At 55.0% G+C, this 26930-nt stretch overlaps 9 protein-coding genes across 9 annotated transcripts; 5 read left to right on the top strand and 4 right to left on the bottom strand.

Annotated features, from left to right (window-relative positions):
• Nucleotides 1-184: 184 nt before the first annotated feature.
• On the bottom strand, nucleotides 185-2146 carry J4E85_005132 (uncharacterized protein; the record flags this gene model as incomplete). The annotated part of the gene is made up of 3 exons (XM_051469382.1): nucleotides 185-1627; nucleotides 1650-2060; nucleotides 2111-2146. 3 exons carry the CDS (start codon nucleotides 2144-2146, stop codon nucleotides 185-187), a joined length of 1890 nt encoding a protein of 629 aa, XP_051326213.1.
• A 156-nt stretch (nucleotides 2147-2302) lies between these two features.
• J4E85_005133 (uncharacterized protein) lies at nucleotides 2303-5017 on the top strand (the record flags this gene model as incomplete). The annotated part of the gene is made up of 1 exon (XM_051469383.1): nucleotides 2303-5017. One exon carries the CDS (start codon nucleotides 2303-2305, stop codon nucleotides 5015-5017), a length of 2715 nt encoding a protein of 904 aa, XP_051326214.1.
• Nucleotides 5018-5470: 453 nt separating this feature from the next.
• Nucleotides 5471-8512, top strand: J4E85_005134 (uncharacterized protein; the record flags this gene model as incomplete). Its single annotated transcript, XM_051469384.1, has 5 exons — nucleotides 5471-5545; nucleotides 5631-5730; nucleotides 5791-6314; nucleotides 6829-7603; nucleotides 7665-8512. The coding sequence occupies 5 exons, from the start codon at nucleotides 5471-5473 to the stop codon at nucleotides 8510-8512; spliced, it is 2322 nt and encodes a 773-aa protein (XP_051326215.1).
• A 149-nt stretch (nucleotides 8513-8661) lies between these two features.
• On the top strand, nucleotides 8662-10377 carry J4E85_005135 (uncharacterized protein; the record flags this gene model as incomplete). Its single annotated transcript, XM_051469385.1, has 2 exons — nucleotides 8662-10037; nucleotides 10107-10377. The coding sequence occupies 2 exons, from the start codon at nucleotides 8662-8664 to the stop codon at nucleotides 10375-10377; spliced, it is 1647 nt and encodes a 548-aa protein (XP_051326216.1).
• A 375-nt stretch (nucleotides 10378-10752) lies between these two features.
• Nucleotides 10753-12300, bottom strand: J4E85_005136 (uncharacterized protein; the record flags this gene model as incomplete). The annotated part of the gene is made up of 1 exon (XM_051469386.1): nucleotides 10753-12300. One exon carries the CDS (start codon nucleotides 12298-12300, stop codon nucleotides 10753-10755), a length of 1548 nt encoding a protein of 515 aa, XP_051326217.1.
• A 758-nt stretch (nucleotides 12301-13058) lies between these two features.
• Nucleotides 13059-14002, bottom strand: J4E85_005137 (uncharacterized protein; the record flags this gene model as incomplete). The annotated part of the gene is made up of 3 exons (XM_051469387.1): nucleotides 13059-13091; nucleotides 13142-13702; nucleotides 13748-14002. The coding sequence occupies 3 exons, from the start codon at nucleotides 14000-14002 to the stop codon at nucleotides 13059-13061; spliced, it is 849 nt and encodes a 282-aa protein (XP_051326218.1).
• Nucleotides 14003-15374: 1372 nt separating this feature from the next.
• J4E85_005138 (uncharacterized protein) lies at nucleotides 15375-16926 on the top strand (the record flags this gene model as incomplete). Its single annotated transcript, XM_051469388.1, has 4 exons — nucleotides 15375-15722; nucleotides 15773-15801; nucleotides 15869-16325; nucleotides 16375-16926. 4 exons carry the CDS (start codon nucleotides 15375-15377, stop codon nucleotides 16924-16926), a joined length of 1386 nt encoding a protein of 461 aa, XP_051326219.1.
• Nucleotides 16927-17935: 1009 nt separating this feature from the next.
• On the bottom strand, nucleotides 17936-18608 carry PCB4 (putative proteasome subunit beta type-4; the record flags this gene model as incomplete). Its single annotated transcript, XM_051469389.1, has 3 exons — nucleotides 17936-18137; nucleotides 18213-18462; nucleotides 18512-18608. The coding sequence occupies 3 exons, from the start codon at nucleotides 18606-18608 to the stop codon at nucleotides 17936-17938; spliced, it is 549 nt and encodes a 182-aa protein (XP_051326220.1).
• A 1232-nt stretch (nucleotides 18609-19840) lies between these two features.
• Nucleotides 19841-21316, top strand: J4E85_005140 (uncharacterized protein; the record flags this gene model as incomplete). Its single annotated transcript, XM_051469390.1, has 4 exons — nucleotides 19841-19885; nucleotides 19946-20348; nucleotides 20398-20470; nucleotides 20521-21316. 4 exons carry the CDS (start codon nucleotides 19841-19843, stop codon nucleotides 21314-21316), a joined length of 1317 nt encoding a protein of 438 aa, XP_051326221.1.
• Nucleotides 21317-26930: the final 5614 nt, after the last annotated feature.

Here is a 26930-nt window from a genome sequence, read left to right on the forward strand (position 1 = left end):
TGCTAGCTCTTTTTCGAAAGGATCTGATTGCATGGGTACATACGATCGATGACATGCTACGCGTGTACTCTTCCGTATCTTCAACATCTGACGTCGTACTCCAAAACAGCTACTTACGCTACTAACAAAGTAGAACAGGGTATCATTAATGTGAAGTGTAAGATTGTCTGCCAAGCGCGATACGCTAAAGCGCACCCCATCCGAAGACACTCTGCCCGAATTTTGTAATGGCCAGATATTGCAATCCCCACAGGCCAAGATCGATAGTCAGCTCCAGTGCACCACAGAGCGCTACGCGTGAGAGCTGGGTGCCAATGTTCAGCCAGCCCACACCCTCACCGAGACCCAACCCACCCACAACCCGGTACGACCCTGCATGCCCTTCTTGCCTGGCTACAAAATGTGAGGCAATCGCTCGCAAAGTGGCCATCCTCAATGGGAGCATAACAAGGCCGACAAGCTGGGCTCTGACCATTGCACTGATCATCTGCGCCGGCTCACACGAGAGTTGCGTGACGCGGTGGTATCCATGACCGTCCATTGAGCGGGCTCGGTTCCTTGACCCGGCAGCTGCGTCGTCTTGCAACGGATCCGAGCCTTCTGCGACTTGCGTGTGCGTGGAAAGTATCCTAGGCGGGAGACGGACTTCCATCTCTACGATTCCTTCCCTCGACGTTATGCGTATCCGGGGACCGTTCTCGTTCTGCTCCGATTGTGTCGGCGATCCTGGCGGGGTGGTAGATCGCACCAGGTCCTCAAATGCATCGATCGGAACGGCAATGACATCTGCATCGAGCGGCTCTGCGGAAGTGTGATCTTGCGAGTGCAGGACGGGGAGATTGAGTGGGGTAGCGCCGGCAACCTGAGTGCCACCAACTTGTAGCGTCTGGATCTCGCTCGAGGCGATTGCGGGTGCAAGCTCCATTGCCCGCTTTCTTTGTGCGCTCGGAGGGGACACCGGCCGGGCCCACCCAAGCATTGCGAGCAGGCTGTGAACGGCGTCCCGAATCAGGGGCGGTGACTCCCGTCGCAGCCCGAGAACAGCCAAGGCCCGGTCTTTTCCACTGGCGTCCCGGCTGGGAATGTCGGGCTCGTCAGGACGGATCATGGCCGTCTCGACAGCTTCGTAGACGCAGGCGTAGACCCAGCGCTCGATGGAGTGCTCAGCACACAGGAGGATGGCGGGCGAGGTCAAGATTGCACCGATGCAGTCCGCCATGGACTCAGACGCATTGCAGTGCAGAGAGAACGGCAGAGGCGACGAGTCTGAGAGGGGATTGAGGGACCGCCAGGCTGGCAGTAGTGGGCGGGCGGGCACTAGTCCAAGGCGTTGCAACGCAGCGTGGTAGAAGAAGGGATAGCACAGCATCTCGAGACCCAGGCGAAGGCTGGACTTGAGGGCTCTCCTGGCGTGGCGGAAGAAGTTGCGTGTCCTTGCGGTTGCGCGTGTGGCATAGAGCAAGCGCTCGACAGGCTGATAGACAAAGGTGCTGTAGACAATAGCTTGGATGTGCATGGTCGCAAACACGCGCGCGGCAAAGCCGGCATAGACAATGGGGGCGCCAGAGAGGGCACGCTCGGCGGCGGCGATTTGGGCAAAGGTGAGGGCATGGGGATAGTGGAACGTCTGCGCCGGTTAGTGGATGCACGAGAGGGCGGCGGCAGGAACGTGCCAGAATCCTCTCCCTGAGAGTGCCTATCCACCAGGTGCACAGGTTCTCGGTGAGCGTGGTCGCCAGTGCAATGGCATTCCCAACGGTGTCCTCGGCTTCCAGCAGCTCGAGGCGGTCGTGGCTGGCGCGCGGGAAGGCTCCCGCCGGGGCGTGTCGCCGCTCGACGACGCCGACCGAGGCCAGCACATCGTTCTGGGCGCCTCGCAGCTTCTTGCCGTACTGGTGGGAGCGCGGGTTGATGGGGCTGCCGCGCTCGTCGTAGAGCTGGACGTAGCTGTTGGCGGTCGCTTCGTGGTAGCGCGGCGGGACGTCAGCCTGCGCCGACTCGAGCTGGACGTACGCGGGCGACTGCGATGCGGCCTGCGTGGGCGCAAAGGCCGAGCGCCCCTAGCACCGTGTTAGCCAGCATGTGCGCGCGGCGCTGGCGGGGTCCGTACAAAGGCCATCTTGTCCAGGTAGGCTTGGCGGCCCATGGTGGTGGTGGTGGAGGTCGCACGGTGGGTGTGCGGGAGACGCGCCGCCAGACGTCAGCGCGCGGTAGGGCTGCCTTATCGATAAACTTTTTTCCTGCGCCCTCAGCTCGCCCAGCATACGCTTCCTGCCTCTGCCTCTGCACCACACGGCCCATCATGTCGGCGCAACGAGCTGCCGTCAAGACCACGTACAGCGTCGCTCGCACCCTACAGCCCATCTACGCGGGCGGCAGCCTGGCCCTCAGCGAAGACGGGCGCATCTTGGCCGCCAGCTTGGGCGAGGATGTCCTGCTGTCCGACCTCACCAACGGCCAGGAGCTGGCAAGGGTCGAGGGCGACGGCGAGGCCATCACGGCCCTGGTGCTGACGCCAGCTGCATCCCACCTCGTCGTGTGCTCGCGGTCGCTGTCGATGCGCTTCTTCGCCCTCCACCCCCCGGCCACGGACGACGACACCATCGAGCTCGAGCTTCTGCGCACACTGCGGCCCCACACATCGCCCGTAGTCACCCTGGCCACAGACCGCAGCGGCACGCTGGTTGCAACCGGAGGCGCAGACGGCGTCGTCAAGATCTGGGACATTGTCGGCGGCTACACGACGCACGCTTTCCACGGCCACGGCGGCGTCGTCTCGGCCCTGCACTTCTTCGAGGTAGAGGTGGCGGAGCGCCCAGACGCCCCCGACAACAACAGGAAGAGGAAGAGGAAGTCGCGCCCAGACGCTGCCGAGCTGGAGCACGCCCAGGGCGAGAGCCAGATGCAGTTCCGCCTGGCCTCTGGTGCCGAAGACGGCCGGATACGCATCTGGGACCTGCACAAGCGCAAGAGCGCCGCCGTGCTCGACTCGCACGTCTCCGTCGTGCGCTCGCTACAGTACTCGCCGCACCAAAAGGCCCTCGTGTCTGCCAGCCGAGACAAGACGCTGATTGTCTGGGACTCGCACACGTGGAAGGCGCAGCGCACCATTGCTGCTCTCGAAGGCATCGAGAGCGCAGGCTTCCTCCCCGACGGCAACACGCTGTATTCGGGTGGAGAGAACGGCCGACTGCGCCTCTGGTCCGCGTCCAGCGGCAGAGAGCTCACCCGAGAGCAAGCGCCTGGAACCGAGACGGACGAGATTGTCAACATTCTCTACTATCCTTCGTTACCCTACTTGGTCTCGGTCCATGCCGACCAAGTGCTCAACTTCTACACCCTCAGACCAGCCGAGTCGCTCGGCGTGCAGGACACCATCGACCCGCTCCCCATATTCCGCCGCGTCTCGGGAACGCACGACGAGGTCATCGACATTGCCTACGTTGGCAGAGACAAGTCGCTACTGGCGCTCAACACCAACTCGGAAGACATCCGCATCATCACGTTGAACGAGTGTGACGGAGACGACGCAACCCAGGGCAGATACTTCGGTGCGGATGTCGGCTTGCTCAAAGGACATGAGGACATCGTCATCTGTCTGGACGTAGACTGGTCAGGCCACTGGCTTGCTACAGGTGCCAAAGACAATACGGCGCGGTTATGGCGAATCGATCCCGCGAACGAATCCTACACTTGCGCCGCAGTCCTCACTGGCCACGCCGAGTCGCTCGGCGCGATTGCATTGCCGCACACAATACCTCAGGAATCGTCAGCCGCCTTTGCCGACCCCCTCTCACATCCTCCCGCATACGTCGTGACCGGATCGCAGGACAGGACCGTCAAGCGGTGGGATACTACCAAAGAGATGAAGGGCAAACTGCGAGCCAAGTACACCCGCAAAGCACACGACAGAGACATCAACGCCATCGACATCGACCCCTCTGGCAGTCTCTTCGCATCCGCATCGCAGGATCGCACCGTCAAGATTTATTCCGCCGCAGAGGGAGAGGCCATCGGTGTCCTTCGGGGCCACAAACGCGGCGTATGGTCGGTCAAGTTCGCACCCAAGGCGTCGCAGGCGCCAAACTCGGGAAACAAGGGCCTGGTCGCAACAGGCAGCGGCGACAAAACCGTCAAGATATGGAGCCTAGCAGACTACAGCTGTTTGCTCACCCTGGAAGGCCACTCCAACAGTGTTTTGAAGCTGTCGTGGTTGCCCTACCGACCCGTCGATGCACGAGACAAGCGCGGTCCGCAAGTAGCCTCTGCAGCTGGTGATGGGCTTGTCAAGATTTGGGACTCACTCTCGGGCGAGGCCATGACCACACTCGATAACCACACCGACCGTGTCTGGGCGCTCGCCGCACATCCAACAACAGGCGCCTTGGTTTCTGGTGGTGGAGACAGTGTCATCACGTTCTGGGAGGATACAACAAGCTCCACGCTGGAAGCTGCGACGACTGCAGAGACAGAACGCGTCGAACTCGATCAGAAACTACAAAACTACACGTATGCCGGCAACTACCGCGAAGCCATCGTACTCGCCCTCCAAATGGACCAGCCAGCCCGCCTCTTCTCCCTCTTCAAGTCGGTAGTAGAGACTGAGCACCCAGATGCAGACAGCCTTTCAGGTCTCCATACCGTTGACGAAGTACTCGCCTCTTTGGCAGACGAGCAGCTGTACAAACTGCTCATCCGCCTCCGTGACTGGAACACCAACGTCCGCACCGCGCCGATCGCTCAAAAAATCCTATGGGCTGTGGTCAAGTCCTACCCTGCTTCTCGGCTAGCCAGTCTGAGGCCGCAGGGGAAAGTAGGGGCGAAGGGCAGTTTGAAGGACGTGCTGGATGCTATCAAGGTGTACTCTGAGAGACACTACAAGCGGGTAGAGGAGTTGGTAGACGAGAGCTACCTGCTGGACTTTACTCTAAAGGAAATGGATGAAGTAGCTGGGGAGGTAAAGGCCATTACGAATGGCACCTCGCAGCTGGAGAGAGACATTGTAATGGTTGATTGAAGGCACTCCGAGGAGATCCTGTTCAGTGATGAGTTCAAGGCGAGTAGCTGTGTTATAGGCGCAGGGTAGATACCAAAGTTTGTCATTATCGAACTACGTGTGCGGCTGTTGCACTTGCTTTGCGTGACACCGAAGATGATGGTCGCCAGCGCATCCTCCAGCCCTCAGTCGCAGGGAATATTCGGCGTAAAGCAACAGCTCCTTGGATCCTGCATATTCTTTGACAGTGACCAGCATCTCTCGGAGCTGCCAAATCGGTGTACGTAGATACGCGCCTGCGAATAGATGGATCGCCGTCTGTGCCTCGGTTATTCTGACCGGCTATGAGATCACCGGTCCCGACTCCTCACCCAGCACCTACATACATAGGGCATGGTGCCAGGAACAAAGTCGCACCCCCTGTCTTATCCCCACAACAGCTCCCACAGACTCGCTCTCTAAAGAAAGCCGGTCATGTCTCAGCCGAAGATTACATTCTACGTGGACATTGTGAGCCCGTTTGCCTACATTGCTTTCCACGTCCTCAAGGTGAGTTTGTCTGGGTGGTGGTATAGGTTGAAGCACGTTTGAGACGTAGAGGTGTAATGCGGTGCTAATCGAAGCGTTTGTGCAGAATTCAAAGGCCTTCAAACAGGTCGAGGTGCAATATGTGCCGATCCTGCTTGGGGGTTTGATGAAGGTCTGTGGGAACACACCGCCGCTGAACATTAAGAGTATGTCAAGTTTTGTTCTCAGACTTGCCACTGTCTACCCTGACCTCTAACATCATACAGACAAAGACAAGTGGATCAATACGGAGCGCCAGCGCTTGTCGAAACAGTTCAACGTGCCCATCCTGCAAGATGCTCCGCCTGGCTTCCCTGTCAGCACATTGCCCATTCAGCGCGCCCTGGTATCTCTCTCGCTCTCTCACCCACAAAAACTTGAACGCGCAATAGAGCTCTGCTACGAAAATTTCTGGGCGCACTGGAACGACCCGACTAAGCCGGAGAATCTGCAGGCTATCCTTGGGACTGTTTTGGGCAGTGACGAAGAGGCGCAAAAGGTGATCGCGAGGACGAAGACCGATGAGGTGAAGCAGGCTCTGGGCGGAAACACTACCAAGGCGTTTGAAGACGGCGCCTTTGGGCTGCCATGGTTTGTCGGTAAGCGCAGAATTGGTGCTCTGTCAGATAATCAGAAAGTGTTTGTTGACCATGTGCGGCAGCTACCAACGCGAGAGGAGAGACTGAGGGGTACTGGGGCGTCGATCACATGGGTCAGCTATGTGACCATTTGGGTCTGGAGAGGCCGTCTAGTAAGGAATGGCGCTCATTGCTGTAAGAAAAGGTTTACCATCGGCCGACACGACCACGCATACAGTCCCGGATTATGTATTCCACGACGAATTCCAGCCGAGCACAGCTACTGTCTCCCATTGACTATGCTAGCTGTAACGAGATGCTCGTGACAATTTCAGAGCTGACAGGGGCTATGGTATTGGGGATTCGCGCTCCTTTCACTTTAAGCTGCTGTCTCTAGGCCACCACCTGGTAACATCAGGGTTGACACAGCAACGAAATCTCAGTGGGCCATAATTACGCCTTCCTGGCTTGGCCCTGCGCAATATACAAGTGTGAGTCCTCCGCTTGAGCGCGAGTTGTCGTTGAAGTTTCGTCCTCTACTCGTCATTCATCCTATGTCAGAAAGCACAGGTCTCCATGTGATTTTTCCTCTGGTGCACTTGCAAGTCTGCCCCACAATCTTTATCTGCCGCCATCAGTCCTCCTCCCCGTCTTTACTGTCGCCGGTATTCAGTTCCTCGGCTGCAGATCCAGTCTACTGAAGAAATGGATTACTACCGACAAAATGAACTCCCCGAGACGGTCAAGCGTTACAAGACCTACACCGACCAATTCCAAGCGTGGTTGCTCCAGACAGCCTTCCAACGTGGCGTGGAGATTGCAAATGTGGTTGCAGACCAGGCTAAGAAGAAAAAGAACAAGAAGGGCTACAGAATACCGCTACAGAAACAGGAGCAGCTCGTCAACGCCATAGCCGCTACGAGCATTCCGCTCGCGGACACCAGTGGTATCGACGACCTGGGAGACGCTATCCGGTCAAGGAAGGAGGTAACGCAATATCACAAACACAATAACACGGCGGACCTGGGTCATGAATACTTCAATGGCAGCTTAGAAGCGCTCATGGCGGTGCTGAAGGATCTTGTCCCCGGTATCAATAAGGCTCGAAACGGCAAGACTGACACGCCTACCCTTGTCTTCATCCAGTTTCCCGCCGAGTCCAACAAAAGCCAAGACGAACAGGACGATTTACTTGAGAAGATGCGGAAGCGGGACCAGGTTGACATGGATGATGGCAGCCAGCAGCAGCAGCCTCTGACTTCCAAGACGAAGACGAAGGCGCCGATACCAGAGGAGAACCTGCTGACTGCAGAGGAGGAACAGTTGCGCCGTGACTTTCTTGTACTCTGCTTCCTCTACAAGTTCAACCGCATACGGGCTGTCGTCTACGACGTGTGGGTCGCTTACCATGAGGGCCATGTCAATGCGATGACCGCAGCGCTAGTGACCGACCTAGCCCAGGGTAAGTGTCTCTGTACAAATTGCATGTGAAGTAGATACTGACTTCGTCCACCTGCATTTAGATCATTTGCACCAGAACGTCAAGGCACTGATGGAGGAGCTCGATTTGCTACCAGGAGACCTGGCCATACTCATCCGTCAGCTTTTCGATACGATCAAAGCAGCTCCCAACACTGGAGCACAGAACGCAGCAACACCGCTCACTGAAAAAGCACTGCGTCACCTGTTTTGTCTAGATGATGCTGCCGTCTTGATCAAGAGCTACGTCACGAAAAAGCGCCCGATGAAGGACAGTATTGGCAACGACATCCAGGAGCACCCTCTCATGATATTTTTGAGGTTCTTCGACGTTATTCGCAAGGGCAACCTCAAGCTTCCAAAGTGGGATCACTTTACCGCAGAGATGCTGTTGCATCAGAGTACATCACAAGACTACCTACCCTTCGGCCTTGCCATTGTTCTCGACATCCAAGAGGCAGTGCGCGACGACTGTCGTCGGATGCTACGCGACCTCACCGAGCACGGCTTAGACATCGCCCGATGTATCCGTTGTCATGTCGACTACGAAGACCGCATGTGGGCCAAGGGAACAAAGCCTGACTACATGTGCAAAGAAGAGATCAAGTTCAGTACCCTCCTGTTGAAGCCTCTAGACAGGCTGTTGGACTGGCTGCAAGATGTTCTGAATTCGCGAGAAGTGCCGATGGCTGCTAGCGTCTTCATCACCGTTCATTCGACGCTCGCGGGACTTTCAATGTGGCACTACAACCAGATCTACCACCATACTACCATTGCCAAGATACAGTGGTTCATCAATGGCCTCGCTCACCTCTACAACGCCGCCTGCCAAATCGGCGGTCTGAACATCCAGTGGCCAGACCTCGACTATCTGATCAAGATGCATGGGTAAGATTTTCAGCGTATGAACTACATGTGAGACACGCACTGATTCTGTGCTCAACGCTTAGGTCAAGAGCTTTGTTTCACGGCGATCCACCAACCCACCCTAACGACTTCCTCAATCGCTATCTCCTCTCGGGTAGCACCAGTAGCCGCGCTATGGCCACGGACTTCCGCCACACTTCCAGGTACCTCCCTCGGGTGCCGAAACAAGTTGGAGTGAAACGCGGTTTACGGAGTGATTTGCCATTGGAGGCTAAGATTTCCGATTACTATGGCCCGAACCCGGACAATAACCGTTGGCTGAGGCGTCATGCAGTCTTCAACCATCTCTACCGACGGAAAGAGACTGTTGGAGGCGCATCAGACGATGACTGTAAACAGGCTAGGCGGATCTCAGAGGACTTGCGAGACACGTTTGCCGATCTAGCAACCAAGATCACGCCCTCGAAGCCAAGGCGAAAAGGCAAGGACAAGGCCAGGGTACGCAAACCCGATTTCGACAAGCAGGACGAGACACACGCCAACCTGCTAGGTACCATGAGGTCAGAACTGCAGGAGAACGAAGTACACAGTAACTTTGACTTCCTCTCCTTCTATCGTCGCGCCTTCGGCCTCGTTCTACGCCTTCGCGAGGAAGTTCTCATGAGCGACGATGTACGGCGCTCCCGGGCTGAAGACATCAATGCAAATCCCGAGCCCCACAACTTCCAACTGATAACAGATCTCTTCCGCGATCTTCGAATTGAGCCCAAGACTAAGAAAGAAGAAGAGGCCGAAGCGAAGGAGGGTGCTGGACAGCAGCTCTCAGCCAAAGTCGTACCGTTGAAGCAGATTCGACGTGTCGCTGAGATGATGCATGACTTGACCCTTGCCAAGGGTGATGTGGAGTTGAGGCGCGCCAAGTTACGGGTCAAGGGGGACTGGGAGGGTCTCAAGGCTTCGTATGCTGCTGAAGAAGCTGAGAAAGAGGCTTCTGGTGTCGAAGAGAGCGTTCCACAGGCAGAATCCGAAGACGAAGTGGTGACTGAGGTTTCCGATGCTTTAGATGGCCTTGCGCCTCCGCTGAGCATCGTCAACGGCACCAAGCGCACGTTCGAGGCAGATCGAGACTCAGAAGATGGTGGGACGTATACGCTGGGGTCTCAGGTCTTGGGACAAAAGCATACACAGTGCGACACGAAAAACTGGTCAGACGAGCCTGATAGTCTAGAAGTCCTTGATGTCGCTATCGATACCCAGGATATGGAGGCCCTGTCACGCTTCGAGGACAAGAGAAATGACATCAGGCGCAAATGCGAAGCGGGCGTTGACTCCGCGAACCGCCCAGTTCACTTGCTCAACTCAGGCGGTTGGAACGGCGCATGTGTAGAAGTCGCTGCGGACGAACACATCCCCACTTCCATTGCGCCCGAAGCAGACCAGCGCCATTCCTTGGGCGCGCAAATCCGTCAGGTCATGGGCACTGCTGCCGCAATCTCACTCGCAGCACCCATCAACGATGACAACAAACACAGCGGCACAAGATCTATAGGGTGCGTTTCATTAGCTACGGCGACCAGGAACAAGCCAAAAGGGATATACCACCGCATCACATATTCCAGCACTACGTCTCGCAAATCCCGTATCACGGCCATCTTTCCTTCGTCATCGTCTAGGAACACCAAGCTTCTAGCGCTAACCCAGCCGCGAAAGGCCTCATTCCACCGTCTCTCTGGTACCGCTAGGAAGCATCGCATCGCCTTTCACTGCTACACGCGATGCGCTATGGCTCGTGCCCTACATGGCCAGCAGACTCGTCTGCAGCGACGAATGGCGATTACCGTTGCGGAGCTGAAGAAGAAGGCCAGGAGGGATTCGGCCGGTAAGTTTTGACGGTATGAAGTGCATTTGAGACATATACTGACTTCGTACCTCCACCTCTGCAGAGTTGGAACGAGTCTGGTCGAGCGTTAGGGATATGGAAATTGGCAGGGTTTGGGAGACGGAGAGTGATGTGAGTTTGGACTGAGGGGGAAGGAGAGTGCTTGGTAAAGAGGGATCCACGAACAACGAGTTGCGGTCGCGTAGATTCGTACTTTTGAGTAAGCATAGCATAGCAGTGCGATGTGATGCCAGCTAGGACGTCCAGACAATGGCACAAATTCTCTTCACAAACGGTCTATAAATACATTTCTAACGGCCGTTACGCTTTTAGTAACCCCCCATCAGCCCGGTTTCTTTTACAGTCTGACCCACATCACGCCATACTCATCCCTCGAACATCTTCGTAGTACTAACGTTAATCCGACTCCACGCCTTCCCTGTCCTCAAAGCCTCTAGAAACTTCGCAGGCCAATAGATATGATACAAAACGAAAAAGGGCAGAGGGTCTTCGAACAAATACGTCCCATCCTTCCAACCGACAACATGACTCCAAAATGTCGCCAAGTCATTGAAAGCAGCCTGGAAGGTCGCGACGCCGAAAAGTAAATCAAGAAGCGGCAGGACAACAAAAGACACCAAGTCATGGCCGATCCAGTAATAGCTGTATGTCGGGGAGCGAGGGAAAACAGGACCAATTTTGTGTTTCGATGACAAGGGGTTAGGGCTGTTGAAAATGGAGAGGTAAGCTTCTGCCATTTCGGGAGTTTGCTCAAAGAGCACGACGGCCGTGTGGGCGCGCGGGTTGGATTCAATAGGGTAGAACTTGGCGGCTGCGCCTTTGTCGTCGTTCTCGACTAGGAAGTCGAAGCTTAGGTGGCCGGTGAAGCTTTCGCCGCCGTCCTTGCACACGCGCTCGGTAAAGCCAAGCATCTTCTTGCTGAGGGGCGACGAGGCAGGCAGCGGCTCGTAGTGCATGAGGAGTTCTAGGCTGGGACAGCTGGTGAAAGCTTTTACTTTTCCACGGATGACGAGGGCGTGCGTACAGTATTCGCTTCCTTTGATGAATTGCTGGAGCTGGAACGGGTTCTCTTTGGTGATGTTGAGCGAGTGGATGTATTGGGCTGTGGCGTCTGGGCTATTGAATGGCAGCAGCGTCATCATGTTGTTCCTGGCCTTGTCGTCCACACCGATGGGTTTCATGATGAACTGTCGTCTTGGTACCGTTCTTCCTGATTTCGTTGGCGTTCTGTGCAGCTCACCCATGAGCACATCGAGCGCTTCATGTGGGTTGGTGCAGCGGTGCGATTCCGGGATTGGGAGACCAAGCGACTCGATGTAGTCGATGAACTTGTCCTTTTCATGGAACTTTTCGACAACGTCTTCCCGGAACTGGATGGCTTCGAAATGGCGGCCTTGTTCTCTTGTTTGCTTCTCTGCTAGGCGGACGACTTGGCCATCTTCTACGGCTGCGACAACGCTGGAGCAACTGATCCATAGGTCCACTTTCTCGCGTTGGATGATCGAGAGAATGGAGTCAATGTATGGCTCTGCATCGTCGCCACTCGGTGTGTCCAGACAGTAGTACTTCGCAATAGCGCTGGAGAAGCGACCTGGCGATAAAGAAGAGATGTCGGCGCCAACGATGCGATGCGGTGTATGCTGCGACAGGTTGCGCGCAATCGTCAGCCCTTTGGTCATGGACACCCCAGTGACGAGGATAGTTTTCTGTCTTCGTGCCGCCGCCACATGCTGCTTATCCTCGGTCGAAAAGGTTGCGTTGTGCTGCCCATGGAGTCGCGACACTGCAAGACCAAGCAAGACCAGCGCTGCCGACACAGGCGCGCAAACAGCGCTCAGAGCCAGTAGAAGCACATTCTTCCACACATGGCTATAGTAAAACGGCACCACGGCATCCTTCTTTCCCTCTGCCATGTCTTCGCCGTTGCTGTTGATGGAAGAGAAGTGCTCGTGACCTCGGCACTTGTTCTCGCACAGTCTTCACCGTTCAGACGTTTCCCAACACACCACCAACGGCGTTACCTTATCAAAAAAAGGACCGAGAGAGGTCTCAACTATGCCCTTGCAAAAGCCTGCAAGCTGCGCTGCACTGCAATGCGGGCTGCAAGTAAGTAGGAATTAGCGGTGCAGACGGACGGCTCGTAGTCACGCAATGCGTTCATGCATAGGCGAGGTGATTGATGTGCGTGCGGCTACGTTCGCCCAGACAAAGCTGTTGGCCTGAGAAGGCTGGCTTTGCTCGCTAGTCTAGACGTCATCGTTACTTCACTCATGTACGACATTGTGGAACCCTAGACTCCATCCTGTCTGCGATCTGGTCGTAGTAGATCCTGTTTGCGATCTGGCCGCGATCGGCGGATGGGGGTTGAGGGGTTTGGGCGGCGGATGCAGGGCTCATGGTTATTTCCTCGACCGCGACGTGTCATGCCGTGGTCACAACATCACCACAGTCTGTCAATGTCGGCCTCGCAGAGATGCTTCGCAGAATTCATGAAACTATAGATTCATCTGTTTATGCCGTTTGTTTTTGCAAGCATTGAGGCATTGCTGGCACCTGTAGCTGGTAGCAGCCGGGTACCGTCGCCGCGCCGAGGCGCTCAGGACCCACCAGTACTGAAACTCGCGATTCATAAGATTACAACGCGTCATGTACCAAGTTATGATGCCTTCTTCTAGCCAACGCATCGTGTGATTTCGATGCCGTCCTGTGCTCGTCAGTAAATGCGCGTGAGAGACGGCCGGCGCTCCAACTCACAGGTACGCCCGTTGGCTCGTAGCTGTTTACCAGCTTGCTCTCGTACTTGAGATTCGGGTTGCCTTTGCTCTCGCTGAACTTGGCCTTGCCGTATCTCTTCTCGTACATCTTGACGTTGGTCTCAGCAATGCCGCTGAGGTTTGTCTGACCGCCCTCTCCAGCCTCCTTGACCTTCTCCTCAACGCTCGACCTGACATACTTCAAGTACGGCGGATTTCCGGGCTTGATGACATTGTCTGCTGCCAGCACGGAGCCTTTTGTGACCAGGCCAAGCTCCTCGCAGAGCTTCAGGTCTGTTGTGTAGGCAGGCTTGTAGTGGTCCAGGAACATGAGATCGACTTGCTTCAGTTGGCCCGATGCTGCCAGCCGCGCAATGCCTTCGTCGCTTGAGCCCACAATTACCTTTACAAGGTCGGTGAGGCCTGCAAGGTCGACCAAAGACATGATGACAGCCGCAAAGGCGGGATCGCGCTCGAAGCTGAAGTATCGCTCGCCGCCTGCTTTTCGTACAGCATCTGCGAAAAGAATACATGAATAGCCTACGTAGCCGCCGAGCTCGACCTACGTGCTGTTAGGGGTGTAATTCGAGTGCAGGGACATTCATACCATGGTTTTTGGCTTTACTTCCGCGATCAAGTCCGTGACAATGCGGCCCTTGTCCTCTCCCACATTCATGAGATACTTCTTTGTGCGTCCATACTCGTCAATGGCTGCCAGAACATGTTCTGGTGATCCTCGTATCTTCTCGATGTTGGGATGTGAATAGACGAAGTGCAGGAGCTCGATTTCGCGCCCATCGTCGAAAAACGCACCCTCCTCCTCTTGCGCTGCATATGCTTTGCTTTGATCAAAGCTGCCCATTGTTGCTGTTGTTCAATGGCAATCTGAAATTGTGCGGACAGTCGTAAGCTCGACGCGTCCGAGCTACCACAGTTGCCCCTCAACGCGTCCGGTCTAGTGCGGGGCTGTGATCAGTAATGACGAAATACATGCAGGAACATGTACGAGTGGCGCTTAGTCCATTCGACTGCTTTAGCACCCAATCTGCCTCCGTGGAGGCGTCTAGATGTCACTCCTTATGTTAGCACATTAGCAATTGACATCGCGCAAATTGCTTTTCCTGCAAAACCCCATTATTGAGGGTGGGATGCCAATGTAGGTGTGACGCCGTATCCTGCCTTTTCCATGCCACACTCCCGTGTACGCGTCAAAGCGCCCTTGGCACCGGTTGAGGCGAGTTCGCACTATGCCATGCGGATACGCGACGCTCATGTGGGGCGGTTCATTGGTGCATACACGGTCCTGTATAGTGTTGACGTTGAGTTGGGTGTGGCTGTCGTCAACGATCTAGAGCTCGCTTTGTCCGCTAACCGACTACGGAGCCACAAGGACTTGCCATGACAACGTACGCTTACCTCTACCAGGCAATATACCTCAACGATCCTGGATCCGCCAAACTCTATCTACCCGAAGCGGGAACTAGAATCGAAAAGATCTCGCTGAATGTCACAATTTTCCAGCTTGTCCCTGGACTGAGGGGTAAGAAAGTGCCGCTGTATGGCTACCGGTAGCGCACTATCAGCCCTGCGCACACACTGCACCTCTTCTGACTCGCTGGCAAATGGGGACTCTGCCACCATCTGCCACAGAGCGTCAGCAATCGAACGATGTGAATCCTGAAGTGGATATGAGGTGATTTCGATGGCTGCCCCGCAGTTGTATGTAGTGTATCTCATTCACTCCACCACGGGAGAGACTCCGTTGTTGGCACTAGATGGGTTCGCGGCTTGTGCTACGCCGAGTTCGTCCTTGGCCGAAGGCAAGTAGGATGGTTCTGCTGTGCCTAAGCCCGCAAAAACCCATGTTGCATGAGTAAAGTGCATATCCCATGTGCCGGAACCGGGTTTTACCGCTGGGAGGGCAATGTTGTTGAAGTCATTTCATCATGGCTGGCCAGTAGGAGCCTAGTTTGGCTCGAAGTGAAGTGGCACCAAGTCCAAACAACAAGGGATCCACGAGTGGCCGCATCATGAACGAGAATAATGCGTATGGTTGACGTTGTCTGGAGCGCTGCCGACCTTTGAGAGCCAATGGAGGCAGAGCGTGTACCGCGAGCTATGTGAGTAGTCCCAGACGATATCGGTCTGTCGCCATTTATATAGAGCAGTCCTGCGTACACTGACCCCGCAGAACTCAACGTATCTCATTCACACCTTTTCCACCTCTTTTCACCATGTCAGACCTCAAAGCTTCCGTTGTCGAGACCCAAAACGGCTTCCACGTCGAGGGATACGAGAAGATCGAATATGACTTCACCTTCCTCGATGGCGTCTTCAACCCTGCCAACAACAACCTGGCCAAGTGCTACGAGCGTTGGGGCCGCTGCCTGGCTGTCATGGATCTTAACATCTACAACGTCTATGGCGATGAGATGCAAAAGTACTTCGACCACTACAACCTGCCCCTGACGATCCACAAGACCATGATCGGCGAAAAGGCCAAGTCCATGGAGACTCTCCTGAGCATCGTTGACTCGATGACCGACTTTGGCATCATCCGAAAGGAGCCCGTACTTGTCGTGGTATGTTCTCCACCCCGAATGAGGTGTTACAGAATGCTGACCTATCGCAGGGTGGTGGTTTGGTGACTGACGTTGCTGGGTAAAAAATAGCTCTAAGGCACTCTGGCCTGACTGCGCTGTAGGAATGGAGTTAACTCGTGACCTAGATTTGCTTGCGCGGCATACCGAAGAAATACCAACTTCATCCGTATCCCAACTACCGTCATTGGCCTGATCGATGCCAGTGTCAGCATCAAGGTCGCCGTCAACTACGGCAACTACAAGAACCGTCTCGGAGCGTACCACGCCCCGATGCACACATTCCTCGACTTCTCTTTCTTGAAGACCCTGCCAGAGGGCCAAGTACGAAACGGTTTCGCAGAGTTGATCAAGATTTCGACCTGCGCCCACAAGCCAACATTTGACCTGCTGGACAAGTACTGCGAGAAGCTAATCACTTCTCGGTTCGGTCGTGAGGGCAACGACAAGGAGGTTCTCCAGGCAGCGGATGAGATCAACCGTGCTGGTATCCACGAGATGTTGAAGCTCGAGACGCCCAACCTCCACGAGATCGGTCTCGACCGTGTCATTGCCTACGGCCACACCTGGAGTCCGCTCCACGAAGTAATGTTACCGCACCCTAAGCACGTTGCCTTTGCTGACTCTTCCGAAGCTTTCACCCAAGGTTCCGCTCCGTCACGGACATGCCATCTCCATCGACATGGCCTACTCGGCGACATTGGCAAACCAGCGCGGTCTCCTCAGCGACGAGGAGCACAGGAGGCTGTTGAACCTGTTCTCCAGGGCTGGTCTGTCCATGGACCACGAGCTGTTCGACGAGGACATGCTCGACAAGGCCACCAAGGCTATCCTGAAGACTCGTGACGGTCTGCTCCGTGCTGCCGTGCCCAACCCTATCGGTACCTGCGTGTTCCTGAACGACGTCTCTCCCGAGGAGATGAACAAGGCTCTGCGACGACACAAGGAGCTGATGAAGGAGTACCCTCGCGAGGGCGCCGGTCTCGACGCCTTTGTCGATGCCTCCGACACTGGATATACCATGAACGACAAGCCCATCGAGGATGCTATGCACGAGTCGAAGAAGACCATGAACGGCATGAGCAATGGCGCGGTCAACGGTACTGCCAAGGGCCAGGCGAACGGTCCTCCCCAAGGTCTCCAGGAGGTCATGGCCAACGGGTACGAGAACGGATACAAGAACTAGGCGCGACATAGCTGCGAATAAGTCCGACTAGGCAAGCGCATGTCCGACGGTTGCGATGACTAGAATGTGAAAGCGGTTGTTTGAAGCGGCGGCACTGTCTCCAGGCCGCAGTGGTGGATCGCGACATGCTTCAAGCTCATCAGCTTCCCCAAAATGAAAAAAACAATTCACTCTACACAATTCTCCATGGCCTTTGACTCTGTGAAACATGTTGTGGCCCGTGGGACGGGTGAGAGCGCGGCGGTGTCGATGTGTGCAGTCGAATGAAGTGGGCACTGAAGATACGTTACGCGGTTCTCGATTGAGTGTTGCGGTTGCGCCATGGTCTTTTCTGCAGCATCATGCCGTCGCCAGTGTTGGTGTTGGTGGGCCACACGCCTCGTCGCCCTCGTCGCTGTTGCCGCTCCATCGCACGGTGGTGCCCGTGCCCGAAAAACCCTTCTGCCCGTGCACCGGCTTGGCGCCCCCACACGTCAGTATAAAAACTCTGCGCCCCTCGTCCTCCTTTGTCGCTCCTTGATCAAAAAATACAAACGATCCCAGCCACGACTATCAGAACATCTCTGTCTTTTAGTTGCCAGTCACTACGGTGGCGTGGGATCGGAGAGCGATACTCCTGTAGGAAGCTGCTTTCTCGTTGGGTCGTCTTCAGTGATGGCGATGAGTCTGCGGTGTCGATTTATTTGGAGGACATACCCATGTCTCGTGCATGCGTTGCCTTGAGTGTGATGTACTTGTTAGTTTGTCATGGTTGCTCTGACTCTTTGTATCCACGGCTCGTCGTAGTTGGATTCGTGGCCTTTAGCCCTATGTCATCGTGCACGGAGTTGGCGAAGAGGTCTGCAAGGTTCAGAAGCAAGAAAGAGACAGAGCACGACACGGCAGTCATTAATGTCAATTGACTATTTGTCGTCGTTATCTATCATGCCCGAGTGTCATGATCGTAATGGCACCCGTTTGCTGTGCATAAGTCATCTGGTAGAATGGTCTAGCCTCGGCCCATGGCCTTCTATGGGATCGCAACCTTTACGTCGTCTTCGTACTCCACGTCTTTGATGCCATCCTTGGTTATGACCTTAACCAGTACGCCCTTGAAATCGATCGGAAGACGTCGCTTCAGCTCCTCGGTGCACATACGCAGGATCTTCATGCCTTGTTCGTAGTCGATGTCAGGATGGTGATGCTTGTCGAGCAGAGAGAGGCAGTAGTACCTGGCAGTACCGTGTTAGCATGGGCCTGAATGTGCGGGAGGTGCTGCATTGGAGGGGGCAGCGGGTGGGACGTACTGTGCGTATCCATGTGCGGCGTATGGGAGCGGTGCTTGACTCGCCAAGTAGTCGATCCAGTAGAGAGTTGGCTTGTCGGCAATCGTGTCGTATCCACCCAGGAGCAAGTTGACCGTGTATGGTTTTCTTGATCGCAGCGCCGACGCCAGTTCTCCTCGGACGAAGTTGGCAGTTGCAGCGGGTGACAGCTCCATGTTGTTGCGCATCGAGTATAATTGTACGTTTGCCTGGATGTATTCGGCGAATTGGACTGCACCACCGTCAGCTACCGCTAGTCGCCGTGGCCGCTCCTGTCATACCCGTATCGCCGGCTTCTCCAGAGAAGGCCATCAGCGTGTGTGTGTTGAGTACTCGGGTCTTGTCGTCGGACGCCTTGAGGATGGTGGCGCCACGCATGGCGGCTTTGGAGGCGGCGATGAGGGTAAAGTCCTTGCCGGTGATTCCTAGCAAGACCTCCCTGTGCAAGAGTCAGTATCCAGATAGCGCGTCTTGTGAACGACGTACATGGTGATGAGCTTGGGGTGGTGGCTGTGGGGAGGGAAGGCGACTGTCGTCGGGCGTGGACAGGCGGGCGGGGAGGCGTAAGATCAGGCAAAGTCAGCGTCCGGATTCACGGTCGTGGTGGTTCAGCGGCAAGGACCGTTTGGTGTGGTTATGGCTGTGGTGGTGTTGACGCCGCACGCGAAGGCAGCTCCCAGCGTCGCGGCTGCCGTACACAGGAAGCTTGGGCCAGCTCGGCCTTGGCAGGACTGGACTCGTCGTGCACCCGCTGTGCCCATATGTCGCCTGCACAGTCGCAACGTCTACAGTGAACTGCTCGAATACAAGCCACGGCTACGTGTGCTTGAGCTTTTCCTCCGCCGCCCTTCACATGATACACAGACGGCCGCGCATGACTTTACCGGTACCCCCGAGGCACCATGAAACCTGTGACAGACGCGGCAGGCCGGTCTTCTGTAGAACAGAGAGGAGTGTACAATGTATTAATGTTCTATGTAGAGAGAGGAACCCCTAGTATATATAGTAGAGAGGTAACGCTAGTAAGTAAATGTATAGTAAATAGGTGGATCACGTGTATAGATGCCTAACCAACATCTTCGGACCGTCGCGCATGCCATGAGAGCTGCTGTTTCGTCTGGCTTGGCTTGCAAGACGCTGGCGACGATGGAGTTTTGAGTCGTTTGCCAAAGAAGCTACCTGGGACGGCGATCTCCCGTGCATAATCGGCAGGCCCGCAGAGGGCATGTATCACGGACGCCTGTCACGCCCATGCCACAGCTCGCCCAAGCCAGCTTGCGCGTCGTCCCACCCAAGGCTTGCGATAATGGCTTTTACCAACGAGGGCGTGGGCTGCCAATGAGGCGACGGCGTCATAGCGGGGCTGAAATCTGCTGAACGACCCCTCCAAAACCTTGCTGGACTCTTAAGCTCTGGAACACCCCACCCAAACAAAACAAACACCGACACTTGATCTTACACATACAACTAGTAAGTCGAATTTTCTGCCGGCAGCCTCTCCGCGGCCGGACTCTGCTGCCCGCGCATCCGGCCTGCTTCTATATCTCCTGCCCTGCACGTCTGCGGCTCCCCAGCACCCCAATTGACTCTCCCAACAGCAATCCTTCACCATGACCATCACCAAGATCCACGCCCGCTCCGTCTACGACTCTCGGGTACGTCGTGCACCAGCAACGCATCTCCCACCACGGAGCTTCACGGCTAACCCGCTCTAGGGTAACCCGACCGTCGAGGTCGACATTGTCACCGAGACCGGCCTTCACCGCGCCATCGTCCCCTCCGGCGCCTCCACTGGCTCCCACGAGGCCTGCGAACTCCGCGATGGAGACAAGTCCAAGTGGGGCGGCAAGGGTGTCACCAAGGCCGTCGCCAACGTCAACGACACCATTGCCCCTGCCCTGATCAAGGAGAAGCTCGACGTCAAGGACCAGTCCGCCGTAGACGCGTTCCTCAACAAGCTCGATGGCACAACAAACAAGACCAACCTGGGCGCCAACGCCATCCTCGGTGTCTCAATGGCCATCGCAAAGGCTGCTGCCGCCGAGAAGGGTGTCCCCCTCTACGCACACATCTCCGACCTGGCTGGCACCAAGAAGCCCTATGTCCTCCCCGTACCCTGTAGGCAATCCCTATCGAGCAATGCAGTCACTGCGTACTGACTGTGCAGTCCAAAACGTCCTCAACGGTGGCTCGCACGCCGGTGGCCGTCTTGCTTTCCAAGAGTTCATGATCGTTCCCTGGTAACTTCATACCCGTGCAGCCCGTGGAACTCGGCACTAACAGCTCCCAGTGAAGCCCCCACCTTCTCCGAGGCGATGCGCCAAGGAGCCGAAGTCTACCAGAAGCTCAAGGCTCTCGCCAAGAAGACGTACGGACAGTCCGCCGGAAACGTCGGTGACGAGGGCGGTGTCGCCCCAGACATCCAAACCGCTGAGGAGGCTCTCGACCTCATCACCAAGGCCATCGAGGAGGCTGGCTACACTGGCAAGATCAAGATTGCTATGGATGTTGCGTCCAGCGAGTTCTACAAGGCCGACGAGAAGAAGTACGACCTCGACTTCAAGAACCCCGACAGCGACAAGAGCAAGTGGCTCACATACGAGCAACTCGCCGAGATGTACAAGTCTCTGGCCGAGAAGTACCCTATCGTCAGCATCGAGGACCCCTTCGCTGAGGACGACTGGGAGGCTTGGTCTTACTTCTTCAAGACCTACGATGGCCAGATTGTTGGTGACGACTTGACCGTGACCAACCCCGAGTTCATCAAGAAGGCCATCGAGCTCAAGTCTTGCAATGCTCTTCTCCTCAAGGTCAACCAGATTGGTACTATCACCGAGGCCATCCAGGCTGCCAAGGACGCTTTCGGTGCTGGTTGGGGTGTCATGGTTTCTCACCGCTCCGGAGAGACCGAGGATGTCACCATTGCCGATATCGTTGTTGGTCTACGATCTGGTCAGATCAAGACTGGTGCGCCAGCCCGATCTGAGCGTCTCGCCAAGCTTAACCAGATCCTCCGTATCGAGGAGGAACTCGGTGACAACGCCGTCTATGCCGGCAACAACTTCAGGACTGCCGTGAACTTGTAAGCGACTGGTCTGCAGAGTCCGGTAGTGCTAGGGTCATGAGATGATGCGACGATAATGAAGTTCAGGGCGAACGGAAATATGTACACGAAATGCAACGATATATCCTACACAACACATGTCCGCTCCCCAATTAGGCATTGCAACCTGACGCATATGTTGACTTGGCATTTCCTCATCTCCCGTAACATCATCTCTCTGATCCCAAAGTTGCTATTGCAGAACCTCCTTGCGTTTATTTAGCAGCTGAATCACCCGAGGACGTTTTTGTTCTGACTCATGCACTGTATATCACCTCGGGGAGACATGTATTCAACGCAAAGTACTCAACGCTGTACTCACTCTGACATGACGGTTTCCGTGACGTTGCTACAGCATGTGAACTACCCGCTTTCTGGAAAAAATGAGCGCGGACGTAGAGAGGTCGGTGCGTAAGAGAACCCATCGTCTGTAGCCTTTCTTCTCGGCCCTGTCAGTAAAAGTAGACACAATCCCTTACAAGTCCGACGAAGCCCAAGCTACACCTAATCGATCCGCCCCACTGCCACTACCAATATTGACGTTTCTTCGAAGTATCTCCGACAAGCCCAGGGGCCAGCATCTCTTGGGTTTGCCTGTCAAAATGCTCCTTATCCGCGATTGAGTGGAGCGTTCGGTCTAGAGTTGCTGTGCTTATTCAAAGTCAAGGGTTTTCATGTGGACTCTACCGAGTACTGCCTTTCTGCTGTCATCGTAACTACAAAGACGCTTTACTTTGGTCTGCCTGAGAATAATGGAAAGATCGACATCGGTTTCTCCAGGCAGCATCATAGTGTGGGGTATCTTTCATTTCTAACGAAGGCTATACACTTGATAAATAGAGAGAATACCAAGATGCATGTAACAGACGGCCAATGATGTGTTATGACCGAGTAACGTTCAGTGAGCTCGTTGCACGACGACTGAGGTGAAGAGTAAGACTGAGGAAGTACAATTGGTCGATTTACTACCGCCCAGGCCGTCTGTTACTGCTCATACGCATTGCCGTCTTACTTGCATCACCCACGTATGTGTTGTCCCCATCCCAATTCCAGCATCTACCTCGATATACCGTTCTATTCCCACAGGCCCAGGGCCATCCCCGGCCCCCCAACTACCTCACACTGCTCCCTACTCTCACACATAGGGCCAGCCCCGTTTCTCGCACTATACGCACAGCAAATCCAATCCCCACCACAATAATTCGGGACCCAGAAGCCTGTGGCATTGCAGTACCGGAATCGATCACCGAAATGGTGACATTGAGCCACGCCGGGCAGGCACATGGGGTCAATCTGCCATAGCGCTGTTGTGGACGCTGGTGCCGGAGACGTGGCGGTCGCGTCGGTTGGAGCAACGAATGTAGATGTGTCCATCGCGACTGTTGTTGTTGTCGTTGGTATGGTGCAGGCGGATTGCAGGACTGCGGAAGCGGTGTTGAGTGGTAATAGGAGGAGAAGGAGCAGATTGGCCGAGAGTTGATGAGATGGCATTGGGAGAGACATGATCTTGACTTGTTGATTTGAGGGTGGAGACATCGTATAAACTGATGCGTGGGCCGGATGCTTTTGAAGAGTCCTTCAGCTGCTCATGAGTCTGAACTAGTGGTATGTGAGGGGTACAGTGCTCGAAAAGAGCGCATACTCAGGCTATTTGATTAGGCCGTGATGGTGTGATATCACATCTTTGAACAAGGTGCCGAACTGTAGGCACCTTGAAATGGTGTACATGTATGACCCTGTCCCATGCATCAATGATACACGACCACTCAAGTACCGCGATGCTCATATCTAGGCAGTTGGAAACTACCATCGAGGACACCATATAGTATGGACTGCCAGCTGATAGACGGGTGGCAAAGTACTTTGGTACTCATTGTAGTGTTGGTGTGCGTTTGCTACGAACGGCGTGAAATCGAATGGTACAAGGACGATGTCACTGGAGCTGACTGTCTGCCTGTTGATCAGACTGCGCTTCTTCCGGCATCCCGCCATCACACATGTGCACTGAAGGTTTGTACAGTCCTAGCTGATAGATGGAAACTCGTTGAGCATGCCGATGATCAAGCTTGCAACACGCCGGCTTCGCGATGCTCTGCGTACCCTCTCACAAAGTCAATTGAGCAGGTATTCGGCCAAATCTCGGTATTGGTAGGTGTGAATCGAGCCGCGAACGACCTCATGCCCTGGCCTAGAGACGGTCCGGAACTCGGCACGTTGGCGGCCCGGGCTGTACAAGCCATCGATACCCCGAGCAGACACTACAGCGCACGCCGTAAGATAGATCTGTTCTGGGCTCTCTGTGAGCTTCACAATAGCCATGTTCGGAGCCTGAGACGCGGTGCAACGTAAGAAGCGCAAGGGATATGCAGGAGCTGCTCAGGGTCTGTCAAAGCCTAGGCTTGTCATCGTTGCCGTCTGACATTAGTTGGCCGAATGAGACGCACCGCCGCCCTCAGCTCGCCGTGCTTGCTTTATGTCCTGAGCGGCGGCGTAGCACGAAGCATCTTGTTCTGGAGCGGGCCGGAGCCGTTTCACCATGTTGCAGGCTGATGCGTCGTAGTTCAGAGTAAGAACATTTGATTTTTTTGAGAGCTCGCGCGTTAAGCCCGTAATGCTGTCTACATGTCAGCTGTCGATGCAAGCTTCCTAAGGAGCACGGTCGTGCGGCTTTTGATATCGACGAGGCAGACCAGGTACCCGATATGGGTAGGCCCAGACCGTTGCCAAGGATTCTAGAGATGGGCGCAATGTATAGACAGCAGACATGGATGTCCATGCCGTCATCTTCGCGGAGTAGATTCCCGAGAGATCGAGAGTCTTCGTTGGTACAAGGTGTGTTGTGAACGCCTCTGCTGAACATCTGGAGCAATATAGAAACAAATGTGCAGCAAAGGCTTGGAGTAGGCAGACCTTGGGCTGGCCAATGGTCTGGACAGCTCGACGGCTCCGCGGGTAGAGCTTCTAGCGCGGCATGTCAGATGCGTACCATGGTTCATATGCTCTTGACCTCGCCAGCTGTGATGAACCAATAGATGATAGCGTCGCTCAATCAGTGGTGTCAAGACGTCTGCTTAGAGGTCTGATTGGCAAGCGCATTATCTCGACCCGGTGAGTGGGTCGTGGGTGCAGCAAGATCTTGAGGAGTCGTCGTAAAATTTCGACGATGTTCGCCTCACGATCTAGATGCTACCGCCGGCCGGCCGTCGCTTGAAGAATGCCTCTCCACTATCGCAGTTGCGGTGAGAACCAAGACGCCGACGTTTACTGGAAAAGTCCTAGCAACGTGATGTAGCGGGTACTGGCAGCTTTCATGGTTTGTGGCTGCTCCTTCTGCAGCTCTGGAGTGGTCCGGTGCAGCTAGCGCCGGAAAATTGGATAGCCGCATGCCAGGCGTCGCACATGTCCACAGCACTCGTTGGATGGCAGCTTGGTAGCGACGAGTGTTCACGGGTAATGGTGGTGTAGGTAAGGCCAAAAGGGAAGATAAAAGAAAGAAGGGCACTAGTGGCAAAGAGTTGCAGAGCTCTTAGCTTAAAAAGGTTGTATTAATCTTATATATATGCTAACTTAGATCTTAGATGTACTCTCTATACTCTAGCATCTCTCTAATCTCTTTATACTAGCTATCTAACTTACTATACTTAATAATACTAGTCTAGTAATTCTTCTTAGTATTAGTTAGAGTAAGGCTATTTTATTATACTATAGCGTAACTAATCTTAGCTCTTTAAAGCGCCTAGTTAGCGTAGTAGTATTTAAAGCTACGCTATTTCTAGTACTAATAAGCTAGTTCTTAATAGCGTAAAATAGTATTAGTACTTTTATAGTACTTATAAAAGTTATACTTAAGTAGCTATTAAGTTAGCATAAATATAGTATTCTTAATAAGAAGACTTATAAGCTTACTATAATAGTAGAAGCTAAGAAGTAAGTTGTTATAAGTATTAGCTAGCTTACGCTTTAATTTAAAGAATATAAAAATAGCATTAATAATTTATATAGTAGCTTATAGTAGTGTATTTAAAGTAGTGTAAGATAAAATAGAAGTAGTAGTAATTAAGTCTTTTTAAGTATAGGTTGTAGCTACATCTCTGCTAGCGAGCGTTAGTAAAATCTAGCTTTAACTAATAGGCAACAGGTTATGTGATCCCTATGGACCATAGAAAGGTCAAGCTTCGAGCGATGAATGCTGACATGGCCTGAGCCCCAGCTAGAGAAGCTGATCAGCACACGGTGCACATCATTACTCGCATGGGAGGACGCCGTTCACGATGTCGTGTCGATCATGTTCTGATTAGTTGGTACATGCTTGGTGCGACGGGTTCCCAAACAGGAGCCCACCCACGGGTCTGGAGAAGTCACGACGTGAAGCAGACACCATGTAACGTTACTCTGACCTCAGGCCTCTCGAGGGCCTTTGGACGTTGGCGGAAGTCGAGCCAGCAGACGGAAGCTGTGAAGTGAATACGGACAGCGGAAGGGCAGCGGCTGATTCGTCAGACAAAGATGGTTTGTCCCTAGCGCAGGGAATAAGGGCAGCAAAAGGCCGAGCATGCAGCCTGAGGCCTGGGCTTGAGAGATGACACGTTACTGTTTGCTCGAGGGCCGAGAGTCTGGGCGACATGCAGAGGGGCGGCGTCACAGAGTGAAGCAGAGGCCGCAGCAACGGTGTCGAAAAAGAGGGCAATGTCGGGCCAGGCGACTGGTGGGCGGGTGTCGGAGCTGCGTGAGGGCAGAGATGGACGACGCGAGCACGAGCAGACAGCTGGGCAGCAGAACAAAGGGCGCTAGCTTCCGTTTCGGCCGATCGTCGATCTGGCGCCATCAAGCGGCGGCGCTAAGCCCGGTGCGGCGCTGTCCATCTGCAAACACTGTGCTGCACGACGGCAGTGCGGCTTCATGGGGAATGCGAGGGCAGCAAACGGGCGCGGTGCGCTGCGTGGGAGCGGGAGCCGCTGACGTCAGGCTGGACCAAGGCTGGAGGGCGCCGACGTGGGTGGGCGCCGCGGCGTGGCAGCTGTTGAGCAGCAGACAGGCAGCTTCGGGGCGCCACAATAAAGCATGCTGGCCATGGACTTGCGGATGGGCAAAAAGAAAAGACGACGGCGAAAGGGTAATGTGCATGTTGGGGCGGGCGACTGTAATCGTCATGGCGTAGGGCCAGGCGTGAGCGTCGGCGGCGACTGTGCGGGCGAGGTTTGCATAGGGGCCGAAGCGGAAGGGGCTACTGGGGTAGCGCTGGGAATCGTGCAGGAGCGACCGGCAGCCGAGCGCGTCTAGACTGTTCCAGCAGGCGCGGCCCACCGAGCGTGCTGACCAAAGCCGCCAGGGTCCCTCGACGCTCAAACTCTGCCCCAGCGTCCAAGGCCAGCTCGCAGCACGGCGAGCCTCACGGCAAGACAGCAGCAGCGGTCGGGGCCCGCTGTCCTCTTGAAGCGCGCCAGGCAGCCAGCAGAGTCCCCACCAAAACGAGCGGCGGGCCTGGAGGGCGAGGGTGCAAGGTGCCAGGCGCGAGGTGCAAGGACGCGCAAAGCCACGGCTCCGGGACAGGTTCTAGATCGTCCACCAGCCCTTGTGTGCGACTCTAGCAAAAGACC

The sequence above is a fragment of the Alternaria conjuncta genome (assembly GCF_024043145.1).
Source record: "Alternaria conjuncta strain BMP 0040 chromosome Unknown scaffold_7, whole genome shotgun sequence".
Lineage (NCBI taxonomy): Eukaryota > Fungi > Ascomycota > Dothideomycetes > Pleosporales > Pleosporaceae > Alternaria > Alternaria conjuncta.